General features: G+C 36.8%; 2 protein-coding genes across 4 annotated transcripts; one reads left to right on the forward strand and one right to left on the reverse strand.

Moving 5' to 3' along the window:
* The first annotated feature begins 2,941 nt into the window (after nucleotides 1-2,941).
* On the forward strand, nucleotides 2,942-12,175 carry LOC135083905 (retinol dehydrogenase 14). Of its 3 annotated transcripts, none has more exons than XM_063978659.1 (3): nucleotides 2,942-3,053; nucleotides 10,397-10,690; nucleotides 11,136-12,175. In XM_063978659.1, exons 2-3 carry the CDS (start codon nucleotides 10,399-10,401, stop codon nucleotides 11,861-11,863), a joined length of 1,020 nt encoding a protein of 339 aa, XP_063834729.1. In that variant the 5' UTR covers nucleotides 2,942-3,053; nucleotides 10,397-10,398; the 3' UTR covers nucleotides 11,864-12,175. The 3 variants fall into 3 exon arrangements, with proteins under 3 accessions (XP_063834729.1, XP_063834731.1, XP_063834730.1); XM_063978661.1 differs by lacking the exon at nucleotides 2,942-3,053 and adding an exon at nucleotides 6,751-6,843; XM_063978660.1 differs by lacking the exon at nucleotides 2,942-3,053 and adding an exon at nucleotides 8,764-8,861.
* Nucleotides 12,176-12,243: 68 nt separating this feature from the next.
* Nucleotides 12,244-15,773, reverse strand: LOC135083977 (uncharacterized). Its single transcript, XM_063978737.1, has 2 exons — nucleotides 14,407-15,773; nucleotides 12,244-13,915 (listed from the first exon to the last, which is right to left on the reverse strand). Exons 1-2 carry the CDS (start codon nucleotides 15,595-15,597, stop codon nucleotides 12,623-12,625), a joined length of 2,484 nt encoding a protein of 827 aa, XP_063834807.1. The 5' UTR covers nucleotides 15,598-15,773; the 3' UTR covers nucleotides 12,244-12,622.
* Between the last annotated feature and the right edge of the window lie 182 nt (nucleotides 15,774-15,955).

Below are 15,955 nucleotides of genomic sequence, written 5' to 3' on the forward strand. Positions count from 1 at the left end.
CCGAATTTTCTTTGCTATGAACCTCACGGAGCCCGAGACCTTTCCAACGAATGCAAAACCGTGGAAATCGGTTCGTGCGTTCTGGAGTTATAGCGTCAGGGAGGAAAACCCGACTTATTTTTATATAGTAGATTAACGTATCCTTGCTACAGTATTTGCAAGCGACACGTCTTCAAAAATTCGTGTCTTTTTAATCTTTAATCTCTTCAATGTAACGTTTCTAATATCCGATATTTATGTATGGCCAAAAAATCAAATGATATCGCGATTGAAAGGAGCACAGCGCCATCTATTGATTGCCGGTAGAACTATCACGTTAGTGCAGGAAAAACTTAACGCGTTTTTATTTTCCACTGGAGTTTTCTGCTCGTAAGATTTTATTTACATAAAAATTACTCAGTCTTTGTATAGCGCGGCTAGTCATGTAGTCGGAATAGGTTGTGTGATTCTTTCAGGCAGTGCATTTTCGCATGTTAACAGCGCTATGGAACCGCTGGAAACGTATCTTTGTTTAACAATAATGTCGAAACTAATAGACGTAGACTAATAAATTTACATTTGTTTTGTAGAATAGCTCAAATATTAATAATACAATGCAAATAAAACATACTTTAACGACCTGGTTTTCCTTGGGTTGGCAAATAACTGAAAAAGAAATGAAAAAATTCATGATTTTTTCCAATTAAATCCATTCTTACTCCCTTAAAATGTATGAAACTTGTGTCTGTTTTCTACTTCTACTAATAGATAATTTTATTGGCTATCGCATGATATAATATATTTACTTATTAGTGTTACGCTTTCACTTGTTTTTGAAGGAAGAAAAGAAAACTAAAAATTAAAAACTTAAATCCTTGTAATTTTGCGAGAAATGGGTCAAGCCCCCCCCAAATTTGTGTTTTGAAGTATTTTCATCGATAAAATTGTCCATAGATTACGCCTTTAAATTTTGATCACTACATGCCCGGACACACTGTATAATCTTTTTGCTTTATAACATTCGGCAAGGCGTAAAAATTTGAGAAATCGTTTTCCGGAAAAACTAATTTATTTTCCCATCTGAAAAAAATAATGTTGTGGCTCGATTTTAATGATGAATTTTAACCTTAGATTTTTTCTAAGCAAACTTACACCTTTCACTAAATCCCTGTGTGGACTGCACCTTAGCATTGTCATCCAAACCATGTTGCTAATTCACAGTGAACTGCACCTAATTTCGTGTTTGGTCTGTGCATTTTTATCACAACAAAAATACAAATGTCTGGCCTCGTTTCTATTGGCCATAGTAAAGTTTACACTTAGACTCGTATTTAGGGGAATTTTAATAATTTACGGTAAGTTTTTTGCTTGTTATACTTTCTACGAGTCATCATTAACCGTGTGGTGATTCTTTGGTCGATTTTTGTTTAGGCACACGTTGTTTACTTTTTCGTTGTTCGCGCGTTTTTTAAGCCGAAGGAAAAGCGGCGCGCCAGCAACTGTGTTTTGGTGCTAAATATAATTATGAGGAAATCGTTACATCGTATAGTTATCACATCATAAAATGTTTCAGTCTCGAATGTGCAGGTCGACTACCCTCTATAATTTAGCCACCAAAAGCCCAAAGGTACATACAATCCCCACGCTTTACGAATACTCGTATAGGTAATGCCCGTTTTCACCATCAATCCCTAATTTTTAAGTGACGCCTATGAAAACAAAATTCCTGTTATGTGTTATCATAAGGATCACTTAAAAATTAGGGATTGATGGTGAAACGGGCATAAGTCCTTTATCCCTCTTTTACCAAATTTAAAAGTTTTAAAAATTGTTTTAGAATCTAAGTAAGACTTAGACATTCGTACCAGCCAGCCATTCTTCAACTCATATTGTTTGTGTCTATTCACTCACATTCATGCTAAAAATATCCAGAATGTAGCTTTTCGGCTGATTCAAAACTGGTTTTACAGTTACCATAACCAAGCCCAAAATTATTAAACAATCCCACAGACACATTCGTTTTAAAGGTGGCTGCAAATTATGCTTGGTAGAGCAAAGAGCAGAGCTTTTGTACCTAAAATTAAATAAATATGTCTGCAACTTCATTCAAATAGTTTTAGATCATCGTGAATTATTTTTCACGTCTGTCTCCTTATCAACATAGACAGCTTTAGCTTTAGAAACTTTAAAGGCCAATGTATAATTCACTTAGGCTGGGTTCCACCATCTTCCTTTAACTTTGACAAACGTCAAAAATCTGTCAAACTCTACACAAAAAACATCGGTTATCATTATAGTTTCGGTCAAAGTTAGGTGGTGCAAGTCAATCTTAGTTTTAAGCTACATTTAGGTAGGTATTACAATAAGGCTGTCTGTTTCTATGTTTTTTTTTTTCAGATGGAACTCGAAGTTCAAACTCGCTTTTTCTTGCTCAGGCGACCAAGTTAACCACTGAGCTCTATTTATTTATTTATTTATTCCTATATAGACATAGCTCTAATGGCTCTATATAGACATTTTATTTATTACAATTAAAAACCTTATGAAATATCTAGTAGTGAGGTAGTACACCTAACCAACCCTCACTGGTTGAGTTTGATTGATGGCCAAACAAAACTGACCATTGCAGCCGTAGGAAATAAAAGTAGAATTATGCCCATCAATCTCTAATTTTTAAGTGACCCCTATGGTATAACAGGCATTTTGTTTCCATAGGGGTGACTTAAAAATTAGCGATTGATGGTGAAAACGGGCATTAGTCAGGTAACTACATATTTTTTTGCAAAGTACGAGTAGGTCACTTTCACTTAGCTTCAGGTGTGATAACAAACAAACTAATAATCTACCTTTTGCATAATACGAAAGGTACAACAGTTGACACAGAACAGTAGGACCATGTTACAAGCAACCGCTCTATTCTGTCGGCACCACGAGAAAGCTTCGTCTCGAACTCTCACAGGTGTTGGGCCGCTAAGAGAATGCGCCGGCGCAGTTCTTTGGAGGCGGACCACGGTGTAGCACGTGCCATTGATTAGTAGTGAAGTGTTTTACCGGTGTGAACTGAAAAGCTGCAAGTAAGTACAGTTTACTTTCAGGTATTTATGTATAGTAATTAAATTTTAACGAATGGCAGAAAAACACCGTGACATTTCACAGAAAAACCCGTTCATAATCTTGAAAAACATTTTTGTATTTATGAATTGACAATGGTGACTGAGTTTGTTGCGGCGCTTCATTTCAGCACTTGCCAAATCTCGAAGCAAAATAATGAGCATGTCCATTGTCCACATGTCACATTCTTTTTTATGGATATTTGGCTCATAAGGAGCCTATGCTCCTTATGAATGACGATTTGTTAGTACTAATTTAATTAGTCTACAGTCTACAGAAATAAATATATATTTGATTTTGATTTTTGACTCGCAAGAGTACGGAGGGGATTTTTATTTCTTTAACTGTTTGATCGGCGCAGCACCGGTCTTTGTGGAAATCCTTGGGGGAGGCCTTTGTCCAGCAGTGGACGTCTTTCGGCTGAAACGAACGAACGAACTGTTTGATAGTCCATTACTTAACTGAAAATGTAGAGTGCGTATTATTTAATGCAGGTCTGTAGAAAAGGGGCTATTGCACATTAATAAAGAATTTAAGACAAAACTTGACCTCTCAACTCGACGCGGTCATAACGTTGTTCGATTGGAAACTATAAACCTAATGATATAGGTACAATAGGTATACCTACTTATTGCTGATGACTTTTTCAGCGTTTCGCTTATTGGTGAGAAATGAGAATCGTCAGTTTATAAAATAGTTTCCGAGATTAGCCGTTAGTCGGTACCTACATTGTCAGTAACTATTTGTATTTATCACTACCAGCACCAGTGAAAGTGACCTTCAATTCGCCATACTCTTTTTGTATGGTTTTAAATCACAATTAACAGGTGACTGAACCGCAAACCTGTTTACTACAACAAAGCTGTTTGAGTTTTCCCCAAATTAACGAACGCAACATATTTTAAGACTGCGTCTTTTCAAAAGTCGCTTTCACCGCTTATTTGACTTCGACTGCGACAATCTGCCGCCTACGTGATGCTATTAAATATTTAGCGACTCTATAACATAGTACAGTCAGCGTCACATAGTTTCTTCTTAGTCGGGCACTCTTGTCAGGTAACTTGGTTACTAAGTTTTATGCACTGTATTTAGTTATAATACCTTATGTACCGACACTTAGTGAGCAAATAAATGAATATGAATATGGTACCTACTATTACTTATTCTGTGTCAGAACTTTCGTCTTCCAATCGTTTGCGTATTCGACAAAATTCGATACTCAACCTTCGAATTAAACGATAACGTGACAATTTTGATTCTCAAAATAAGTTTCATGTAACCTTTCTCATACTAAGTTCACTTTACGACACGTTCACAAGAGCGCTGTTGTAGTTTTCGTACTAAGTAAATCTTTTGATGGCGATTCGAATACGCAAACGATTCGAGCTCGAAAGTTTTTCATGCTAGCCATACTGAGTAGTCGTGGTTGCGCTGACGAGGTACACGGTGGGGTGTTTGATATCATCTCCGAGGGTAGCTCACCTGGCGATGTGCTCCATTTTAGACGGTTAGAGGCATCGCGAGTACACTGGACCATGTGGACTCAGTAGCCTTTGCGATGGTGTCTATCCAGCGGGTTGGAGATCGATCGCGTACCCTTTTGCCTTCCACCTGGGCCTGAACTACCAATCTCTCCATCGAGTTCCTCAGTATTAATTGCACAGTAGACGATAGTCTGTCTCATAGTTGGTGACAACCAAAGTAGCCACAAAGTTCGCAACACGTCCTTGTTACAATTTGAATAAGGGTGTTGTCAACTTTTTGGCCACCTTGGGTGTCACGAACTATTTATTTGACGCTGACTGTACAGTTAATAGCATATGATCGCGAATCTTTCTGGGTTCAATAATCGCATTTGAACCGGTTTTAAGAATTCAAAATAGAATTGTTTATCGTTTTAGATGAATAATTTGCCCGCGGCTTCGTTCGCGTTAAACTTTGAACCTCCGTTTCATCCCTTTAAAGCTGAGGAGAACTTAGAGGTAAACTTTGGAAAATTCTTCCGTGGCGGATGCCTACGTCTTATCTCAACTGCTTCGTATGCTATACTTAGGCAACAAAAACCAAACTAACAAAAACTTATTTTTCTTTGTCAAAATGTCTGAAAATGTCACAACTTTATTTTCTTGCGTAGTTAATTTTATTAGTAAGTACTTAGATAATTATAATTATCACATCTTAGTAGGTAAATAAATAAGTCTTGGAATTGTTTGAAAGACCTCTGTAGCCTCTGACCTAATAATTACGTACCTACACAATATTTAAAATCAACGGATCACACAACATTAATGTTTGAAGTATTAGATACCGTTTCAGTATTCGAGTAGTTAAAGGTAGGTAGGTAATTAAGGCTAAGTATAAATCAACAGTTAAAGTAAGGAAAGTTAAAAAGGAGGTAAAGGAGTTATTGATACTTCACCGTATTATTACGAATCTCATATTATGTAACTGCCATATGCATGCATCTGATGTATGTAGCTACAGTTAGAAATCAGAATCAGTTGGAAATCTGCAGATAGATTGGTTCTCAAGAAAGCCAGGCTTCAATTTCATCTCAACTTTCTTTTGAAATTGATATTACTCAAATGGCTATGTTAAGTTCTACTTCAACGACATGGGGATTAGCTCAGCTATCTTGAATTCTCTAAAAAAAAACATACGGGTCGAATTGAGAACCTCCTCCTTTTTTTGAAGTCGGTTGAAAATGTCCAGCAGTAGGCTAAAAATGTCCAGCAGTAGGCTAATAAAACATGGACTCATTTCTTGGACAAAGTTGAAAGAAAGAAAGAAACTTCAAACTTCCAAAGCTCTTACTTAATTGGGATATAGAACCTTGTATTTAGGTCTTACATACACAACCATTTTTGGAATCTAAAAGTAGTCTGTAAGAAGTCTTTTAAAACTTATAGGCCTAGAGTTTACTTCTTAAAAACAATCACTTTCAACTTGCCAAATCATAAAATACCTACTAAAGAGCCTACTTATTCCGAGTTGGGTACCGTTACCTAAGAACCTCCGTTCCAGCGTCTAATGCCCATTATTTCCAAAAAAAACGAATTATCATACGAATGAGCAGTTATGACGATACAAGCGCGGGCGCATAGCAAGTCAAACCACGAACAACAAAAAACACACTGTAATTTGGACTCAAAACTGCAATTATGGTGGTAATAAAAATGCGGCCAAAAACCGAATTGGTGCAAACAAGCTATGCCACTAAAGAAAAATGTTAACAGTAAATTCCATATTTTAATCGTTCAATGTTTTGAGTTTTCGATGAATCGTATTCGATGTTTTGATTTTCGATCAATTGTTATTCGATATGGTGAAGGTAACCCGTCCTATCTACCTTCAAAATTCCTAAGGCATACACTGTGTAAGCACGTGTAAGTGTGCATAAACTGTTTTTTTTTTGTGTAGGTATTTGTGAAAACTAATTCTATGATGTACCTAACTTATTTTCTATAGGTACATGCTGTCAATATTTGAAAAATCCAGTATGACGTACCAAAGTAGCAAAGAGACTTTAAATAAAACACCACGAACTAACGCGTCATAATAACCGCATTAAACAAGTACAAACGAATAAGAAGTTAAGGAAACAATTTATTTAACAACAAGTTAAGATGCCCTTTGACTTAACCAGTGGTTTAACTGACTCAGTAATCAAGCACATCTTGCCGTGGGCGGTCGTTGAATACTAATTCGAGACGTCATGCGGAAATAGCTTTGAAACAAGAAAACAACATAATTGTGAGTTGTATTATCATAAGTAGTTTTATAAGAAACACAGAGAATAGGTAAATGGATAGGTTTTCTAAAACTTTATTAACTCAATCCAAATTAATATGAATCGTGGTAGAAAATCTGAGGAAATATTTAATATCATGATTGTTATGGAATTTAACCCCGGTTGTTCTGCATTATAATAGCTTTGGTGTTTTGTCTTGAAGTGGTGTAAAAAAGTTTATCTTGTCTGTTTTACAAATCAATCATCATACAACATCATCGTCATTTGTTTAGGTAGTTAAACATTCCATGCCATGCTTTTCACGTCAAAAAAGGCTGGTTACATTGTAAAGGAAACACAAAAGTAAAACGTTGGACGGCATTAGTTTTGGGCAATCTTATCGCTATCAAGCGATTTCTTTCAGGTTTCAGACAACCCGATAAATACAACAACAACTATTTTCCAAGAAAGCACTAAGCTACCCAATTGCCTATGCACGACATTTCCTTGTCTTTCCATGGTTCATGAATCAAATCAAAATATTTATTTGTAAGTAGGGTAGACCCTTTTTAGGGCACTCATACATACACGTCCCTATTATATAGCTTTACCTACCACCACTTATGGATATGGGACAGCATAATAGGCTGGTGCTGAAAAGACTAATAACATTTTTTACTCATTGTCATTTGTGATACCCATGAGTTCATTCTCTACCCATGACCGATCGGTCACACAGGTCGTGAACATCTGTCTGGGTCAGCTATTCACCGCGACTTTTACCTTACGAATGCCGGCGATTCTCCGACATTCGAAAGCCGGTTTAAGACACATCAATATTTGAATTGCAATCTCAAGTAAGCCAAAGAAAAGATACAAGTGAGAGAACTTTCCAGTTACTAAACTTAAACCTTTGTTTGTCACCTGTCATCCGCTTTAAAGAGGGAAGTCGATCCTTAACTTCAAACTCCACCTACTTACTTAAGTATCTGAATACTTTCGTTGCGGGTCCAATGTCAGTTTAACTTTCCCCCGGAACAAACTTGACCTTCACTGGTTGGGTTTTTTTTGGCGGTCAAGCTGTAGATCCTGGCCACACGGGAGATGCAGCGATGGGAATAGTAGGAATTTTCCCTATCCTCTTTAACTCTTTATGATCTTCTTAAACTTCATTGCATTGATCTAAAATAAATGAAGGTTAAATTACAATAGGTAGCCTAGTGTGGTAGTGTGTTTAGGAACAATAACGTATGTATAACAATAGAAACAAAACATTGAACTTAAACCTCAACAAAAACAATAAGTACAAACTTACTTAGGTAATTAAACAGGTAGGTACCTAAATGAGCTGTCATTCAATGAAGATCATGGCAATTAGCATTAAATACGTGTTATAGCACCTTAACATCAACATTGTAAGGCACTTATTTTTTATCATCATAAAACTAGTTTTTTTATCAACAACAAAGAAGCTCTTGGCATGCATCTCACCTGATGAAAAATATCATCATTTTTCAAGCCGAAGGTGGAAGCGAGCTTCATTCAGAATCCTCAACCACAGAGTACTGGCTTACCTCCAACTGCTGGAACACAACAATGGTATTAACATTGATGTTATGGCGACAGACATAAGGTGAGATGGTGGTAGATAGCAAGGTGGACATTACAAGCGTTTCAACCGCCTCTGTGTTCTAATTGTAAGACCCAGAGGTAGGTACCGGGTTCGATTCCTAGTAGGGGCAGATTTTTCTGTTCAGTTTGGTTGGTGGTAGGGCTTGTTTCGATTTATACACAAAATACAATCAATTTTAAAGTCACTTTATATCGATTATGTATAGATATTATTTATTAACCTGCTGAGGACGTAGTTAGAATGACAACGACACCGTGTGTCCCACATATTGTTATATGTTGTAATCGATTGTTTAGAATGCTGTGCGCGATTTCTTTGGCGTAAGCGTTATGTTAGTAGCTACTCACATGTGATAGAAACTAGGCGTGTACTTATTGGTGGAGATAAAGTTTAATTTGGCTAATTGAGGTAAGTGCTACATGTACGAGTAGGTATAGTTTAAAACTTATTTTCTTTTGAACTCAGTCATAAACATTTTCATTGTCAACTTTAAATAGGTTTAAATATTCAAATGACTGCATAGAATGAATGAGACGTGATGTAACTTAGGTATTAAGTAATTTTCTTAATAAACTGGAAGAAATATTACATAATGAATGGAAGAAATAATATCTAAGCCTATTGATTAAAGTTCTTGGCTAAGTTTGATAAGTTCTTACCTAATTTACGAGGCTGTTTGTAAAAATGAATGAGAAATTGAATCTTAAATTAATCGATCAGACTATTGTTAAAATAAATTAGGAATATTAATTTTTAACCGACTTCAAAAAGGAGGTTCTCAATTCGGTTCTTTTTTTCTTTTTCATTCAAAAAATGGCAAAGTACCTAATCGTCAGTCAAGCTCAAGACTGAAAAGCAAGGTATGGATTTCCAATCTTAAAAAAATATTTACCTCTCACGCTTCCGTTTCTCCGTACCCCGTGCGTGGGTAAATAGTATTTTGCAACTACCCACCAATATCAAATGGTCATAATGTCTGTTGATGATGATATTTTATCTTGTGTAGGTACACCAAATACTTAACCTACGTACGAAATTCAATACATTCCTTAATAATTTACAAGTTATTTATGTTTTTGGATTAGGTTACACCTTAATCGTTTTGAAACTATGCTTGGTAAGTGGACGGATCATTATTATAATCTGATGACAATTTCTAATTAGTTTCGCGTTATGGTGGATAAGATCAGTGGGGTTTCTAAGAGAAAACCACATAATTGGGTACTTCCATATTGCGGTGGATAGACAGATGTTAGTGGCTTTACGTGATTAACAAGATTAGTTTTAATTTTATTACCTCAAAATGATGATTGAAAATCGCAAGAAAGCGAGTCGATTCGTCAAAATCTTAATTTCGAAAACCAGGCGTTAGTTTTAGTTGGTTAATGTTACAGGGACCAAATTGTTACTGCTACATTCGGTTTACTGTTACTAAGTTATGACTCGTTATTTTAAATAAGTAAGTGGAAGTAGTTGACCACTTCGAACTTCGTACCTACCGCATAACTATGTTCATCAGAAATAATGTGAGAATTCTAATGGTGAAAGAATTTTTCAAATCAGTCTAGTAGTTTTGGAGCCTGTTCAATACAAACAATCAAATCTTTCCTCGTACATAACTTGTTACTTTACGAAAGATCCGCGACGGCCATTTCCGTTAAAATGTGACAAAGGCCTTAAACCTGTCTAATAAAACTTGTGTAAGTATCCTTTTTTTGTCAGCGAAAAAATGCATGAAAATGCATTACCTACCATGCAGGGACAGGATAAGATGTGGGGCTCACCAAGCCAGAAGGACAAGGCATACCCACTAAAACAACCCCGGTGCTCCGTCATTCGTCTTAAGTGGGAAAGAACTGTGGGATTCCGGCCAAAGCCTCCACTACCAGTCTTTTCCGAACACTAATGAATGCCATATTAAGATATTTTCTCTATCTTTACAGACATGATCGTCGCCGAATCGTGGGGAGCGCACTACCTGCTCTGGATCTTCCCGTTCCTCATCATCATCGGTCTACTAGCCATCCTCGGCTTCATCGGGTTCCTATTCGCCATTCGCCTCTACGCACAATACACTTGCGGCATGTTCAGGGATAAAACTAACATGGACGGGAAGACTGTCATAGTGACAGGGTGCACCAGCGGAATTGGGAAGGAAACTGCCAAAGATCTGGCGAAGAGAGGCGCTAAGGTCATCATGGCTTGCAGGAGTGTGGAGGCCGCTGAGAAACTTAGAGGTAATTTATTCATTTTTTTTTGCGAAGGTGATTAGGGAAGGGACGGAGTTAAAATTTAGGTTTATTAATCTGGAAAAGTTCTTAAAATTTCAGTTGAATTAAATACAAACATTCCTAATCAGAGAAAATAGCACCAATAGATTTACTAAATAACCTCCACCTCCAAATTCTAACTCTTGGTAATGAAAATGATTTGCCTAACACCTAAGTTTGACAAAAAACCCCCATTTCGAAGCTCACCAGTAAGAAGCCAGCTTTGAAATGTTTTTTCCCCACTTTGTAGCATACAAAAGGCTACGAATCCAGAGGGTTATGTTTTACCTATAAACACCTCGACCTCCTAAGTTCAAGCAACTTCAAACGAAGCTGAAGATGTCCCTCTAAGTTACAATCGATATTAACAGTAGCCAAAACAAACGATTAATTTTCGTAATCCCCTTTACAGATGACATCATCGAGTCCACGAAGAACCCCAAAGTTATCGTGAAGAAGCTGGACCTCAGCTCCTTTTCCTCCATCAGACAATTCGCAGAAGACATCAAGAAAACAGAAGACAAACTCGACGTACTCATCCACAACGCTGGATACGCAGGATCTTTCAGCAAAAAGAAGTCTGAAGACGACATCGAATTGACCATGGCCACGAACCACTATGGACCATTCCTTCTGACCCATTTGCTTATTGATTTACTCAAGAAAAGCACGCCCTCAAGGGTAGTCGTTGTGGCATCGTCTTTGTATCGGATAGCGACCGTCGACTTGGAAAACCCTAACCCAGTAGATAAGTTCCCAGCATATTTGTACTATGCATCAAAGGAAGCCAACATTCTCTTCACAAAGGAGTTGGCTCGCCGCCTTGAAGGCACAGGCGTGACCGCCAACTGCTTACACCCTGGTCTGATTGACTCTGGCATTTGGAGGAACGTGCCTTTCCCGTTGAGCTGGGGCCTACTGCTTATTGTGAAAGGCTTCTTCAAGACCCCCAGACAGGGTTGCCAGACTACCGTCATGTTAGCTGTGGACGAGAAATTGGAGAAAGTCACTGGAAAGTACTTCTCCGACTGTGGTGAAAGCACTGTATCTTCAGCAGCCAGTGACCCCGGCAGAGCCAAGAAATTATGGGAGATCTCCGAAACTATTGTCAAGCTGGAAGAAAGTGATCCTAAGATATAAGGGGATTTCGTAGACTGATTGTATAGCTCTTGATATTGTGTAGCCAGTTCTTCCGTTGTTTACATAAAATTAATAAGTTATTATATCAAGAGACTCTTAATTTACATTAGTATGACATTGATTGACATGACAATAATGAATAAGTTGGAAAAACAACTCACAAAAACTTTCTGCTTCCATATTTTTTCAGATTTTCTATTCTATTCATCTATTTCCTTATTTCTTACAGGTATTAGCTCAATAGATTTAAGTATTTTTTAATTTATTAATGCATTTGAATTTTTTATATTTTAATAAACTATTTTAACTGAATTTGTTTTTAATTTTGAAATGTTAATAAAACTGAATTTCACAACTGAATATTTTTATTGAATAAGCATTATTTACAGCACAAAAATAACAATTTACTATACAAATACTTTTCTTTAACAACAAGAAATAACATAATGATGTTAATATGAGTTATGAAAATAATTTATCGATGATAATGAAAAATGTTTAAAAATATATATTTGGATACATTAGGCACTTAACATGAGTTAGTTGAATACATGAATTAGTAAAAATATTAGTATTTCTTGCTACATAATTCTTTTTAGAAACAGTACAGTGCATTAAATTATGCATTTTATTGTTAATAATAATAGTTCAAAAATATGCATGCTGCAACATCTAATTATATGTATAGGTACTAACTGCAGCAACTATCATTGCTTAAAATAGTAATAGGTAGTGTGTAATAGTAATTCAATGATAATGTTAATCTATCAAATCAAATTGATCTAAGAACGTGTTATCAACGCCCAGCGCTGTTCCAAGACTTTGACGCGGTTTTCTTTGCTCCCTCTCTTCTAATTCCATACAAAACTGGTCTAAATAGTCCGTAGACTTGATGGACAGAGCACTGCAACTTGGACTTAACAGATCAGGCAATAGAATCTTGTTTGCTGTGAATACATCAACGTTGACCGAGTTCGTATTCTCCTTCTCTTCAACAATAGTCTTAAACTCTCCAGCCTCATCGTTGCTATCAGATGGCAGCACATTCGCGCGAACTTTCTTAAACCTATTGATGATTTTTTCCAACGAACTCGTTTTCCTTATAAGCTGGCTGGTATTCTTAGGTGTTTCAGTCTTTAATTCCTCCACTTTAGTCTCAAAACTTTTCTTAGGCTCTTTTAATACTGGCTCTATATCAGATAAATCTGCCTCAATAACTTTATTGAAATCTATCACCTTTTCTGCAGATGGATCTTTAGTTTTTGATTCAATATCTGGTGTGATGCATATTACAGGTAAACTGGTAGCATCCATTAGTTTCCTGGAGTTCTCTAAATGTGGAATTCCTTCAGGGGTGCCAAACATGTCATCTTTCTCTAACGCTGCAATGCCAGATACTTCAAGAAGCGAAGGACAATCTTCAGGCATAATCGACAGCTTCCTTTTACCTGATTTAGTGAAGGACCTCTTTTCTCTGTTCTCAAAAAGATTTGGGGATGAGTAGCTTCGGAATAATCCATTGCTCTCGTTCGATGTACTGGATTCATTGAACAAACCACCCTTTTTGACGTTCAAACTTGGCCTCTCCATCTTTTGCTTCATTTTCTTCGAGCTGCTAGACTTTTTGGTGGATAAAAGCCTCATTATTTGTTGTTTCGTGAACCCTGAACATTCAGCTATTGTTTCATTGCCACGAGGATTTACTTGTGATATGACTGATAGATTGTGGAAGTTTTGGCTGACATCAGGGCAATAGGAACTGACACGGCAAGAGAGATTCTTCAGGAAGTCGTCACGAGGCCCTGGTTGGAATGGCGTCGCGAACATCGATTTGGGTTGATTTGTTTGGTAGTTTGATTTTGTTGAGTAACTAAACGAATTATGCTTTCTACGTAAGTTGAACTGGTGTTTGGACATACTGATCGGTGTGAAGGTGTTGAAGTGAAGGCTTGGATGCTCTCTTGTAGCTTTCAGATCAGAGAGGTCTGGCAGTGGTGGTATTTCATACTCCTTGATTGATATTGATGACTGATCTAACAGCGTCGGCGATGGCTGAAAGGAGACAGAAAAAAATGATAGTTTATCATACATTTAAATTAAAAGAGGAATAATTATTATATGTAAAGATTTTACTGCATAAATAAGTACTTTCCATGAGCCTAGAATATAGCTCAAGAATGCTAGACATACAAAAAAAACAGTGAATTAGCCATCTAACTGTGCCAAAAAAGTAATTGTGAACAAGAAAGAGAGATTTAGCCAAACAAAACATAAATACTTATTTTTACTTGATAAAGGTACACCAATAGCAAAACACAAAACATTCACAGTATAGGGTTTGAGGATAGAAAAATACTGCACTATTTTACAGAAATGCAATTTTTCCCAAATAACAAGGCAGGTATTTGACCGCAATCGCACCTATTTGACCGCAATCGCACCTGGTGTTAAGTGAGAGAGATAAATTAAAATATTTTATAGGTTTGTGCTTCAATAATAATCAAGTTATGAAATATTTAAGCCTATCAAAGATAATATCTTACCTCTAGTCTAGCTTCTGCATTCAATACTCGGTTATTGAGTATCCTCATCGCTGACACAACTTCATTAAAATCTCTGCGTCCACTCTCCAAATATTTGTTGAACTTGAAAATATCATCATCAATTTCTGTATCCTTGAGTATGTAGCATATTGATATTAAAAAGCTTCGAACCAAATTAGGAAAGTAGAGCTTCTCATCTCGCACAATGTTCATTAAAATATACTTTTGCTGACTATTCACTTGACTTTGCAACTCTTTCGTGTCGATTTCATCCGTTTTGTGGTTATACTCTACCATAAAAGAGCTGCGGTCTGCCTCCCCCGTACATCTAGCTATTAACGCCTCTGTACTATCACGAGTCTCCATACATATTTTTAGGAACGGACACACTTTCTCTGTCCACTTGCACTCCAGTTCTTTCATTTGTTCATCAACGTACAATAACCAGTCATTGAAAATAGGAGCTGGTACGTTTACGTTTTTAATTTTCAGCAACTCATTTTTGGTATTTTCATCAAAATCTCTTTGGCTGATGTAACCGTCAACTAAGTTGTTGATATATTCCTGGGCTTTCGTTTCAGATAATACCTTTTCCATTGAAGTGATTCTCTCACGGAATATAGCAGCCATTTTTTCCATAGCTTCTCTTTTGCGCAAGTAATTGGAGAATTTACTTTTCATGTAGTGTGTTTCCTTCTCAACAACTTCAAGAAATTCTTCAGAACTGTTCTTGTATCTGTCTGTCATGGTGCTGTACAAATCTTTCTGTTTATTATTCATTTTAGACACAAGCAATCGCTGTACCGCAAGCTGGGACAACTGGAAAATCAGCATGGTGACCTTGTAGCATCCTGGATTCACCAGATACGACGACATAACCGGAGCCACCAGTCCTTTAGAGCTATAATCGTTTATAAACGCAGACAACTGCCCCCTATACGTTCTCTCGGTCTTCGTATCATATAAAGGCCACGAAAACTTGTCGCAAACCTGCGGATCGATGATTGACACCAAGTAATAAGATAAATGGTTGAACACGTTCTGTGTGGGCTTTTCGAGCGCATTCTCTTTGAAAACCTGCCTTGATAGGTCTGAAGGCATCTGCTGCAGCTTGCTGAGGATCCCCACATTTGAAAAAGTCTCCCTTTTCAGGTTCACTACAAGATCTCTCTGCATCGTCACTGATGCCATGATTATAGATTTTTAACTACACGGGAGACATTGGTCAGCTACAGAATGGCAGAGTCGGCACTAATTACGAAGGGAGTGACAAATTTAACTGCAGGAACTCGGAAAATTGTTGAAAGATAATCAAATAAATATCAACAACAAATCGGATTCCGGAACCGCGTCACTTCACTTCAAAAATTAAATGTCAAAATTTCCGTTACTGCGACTGTGCAACATTTTGTTCCGTTTCGTTTAGAAACAATAAAACTTAATCATTTATTTTCAAAATTAATACTTACTCGTTAGACTGACAGCTAAATAAATAAATAATAAAATACTGCTCATAATTTGCACAATTTTCTAAAATTGGATTTTATTG

This window comes from Ostrinia nubilalis, chromosome 24 (genome assembly GCF_963855985.1).
Source record: "Ostrinia nubilalis chromosome 24, ilOstNubi1.1, whole genome shotgun sequence".
In the NCBI taxonomy this organism is placed as follows: Eukaryota; Metazoa; Arthropoda; class Insecta; order Lepidoptera; family Crambidae; genus Ostrinia; species Ostrinia nubilalis.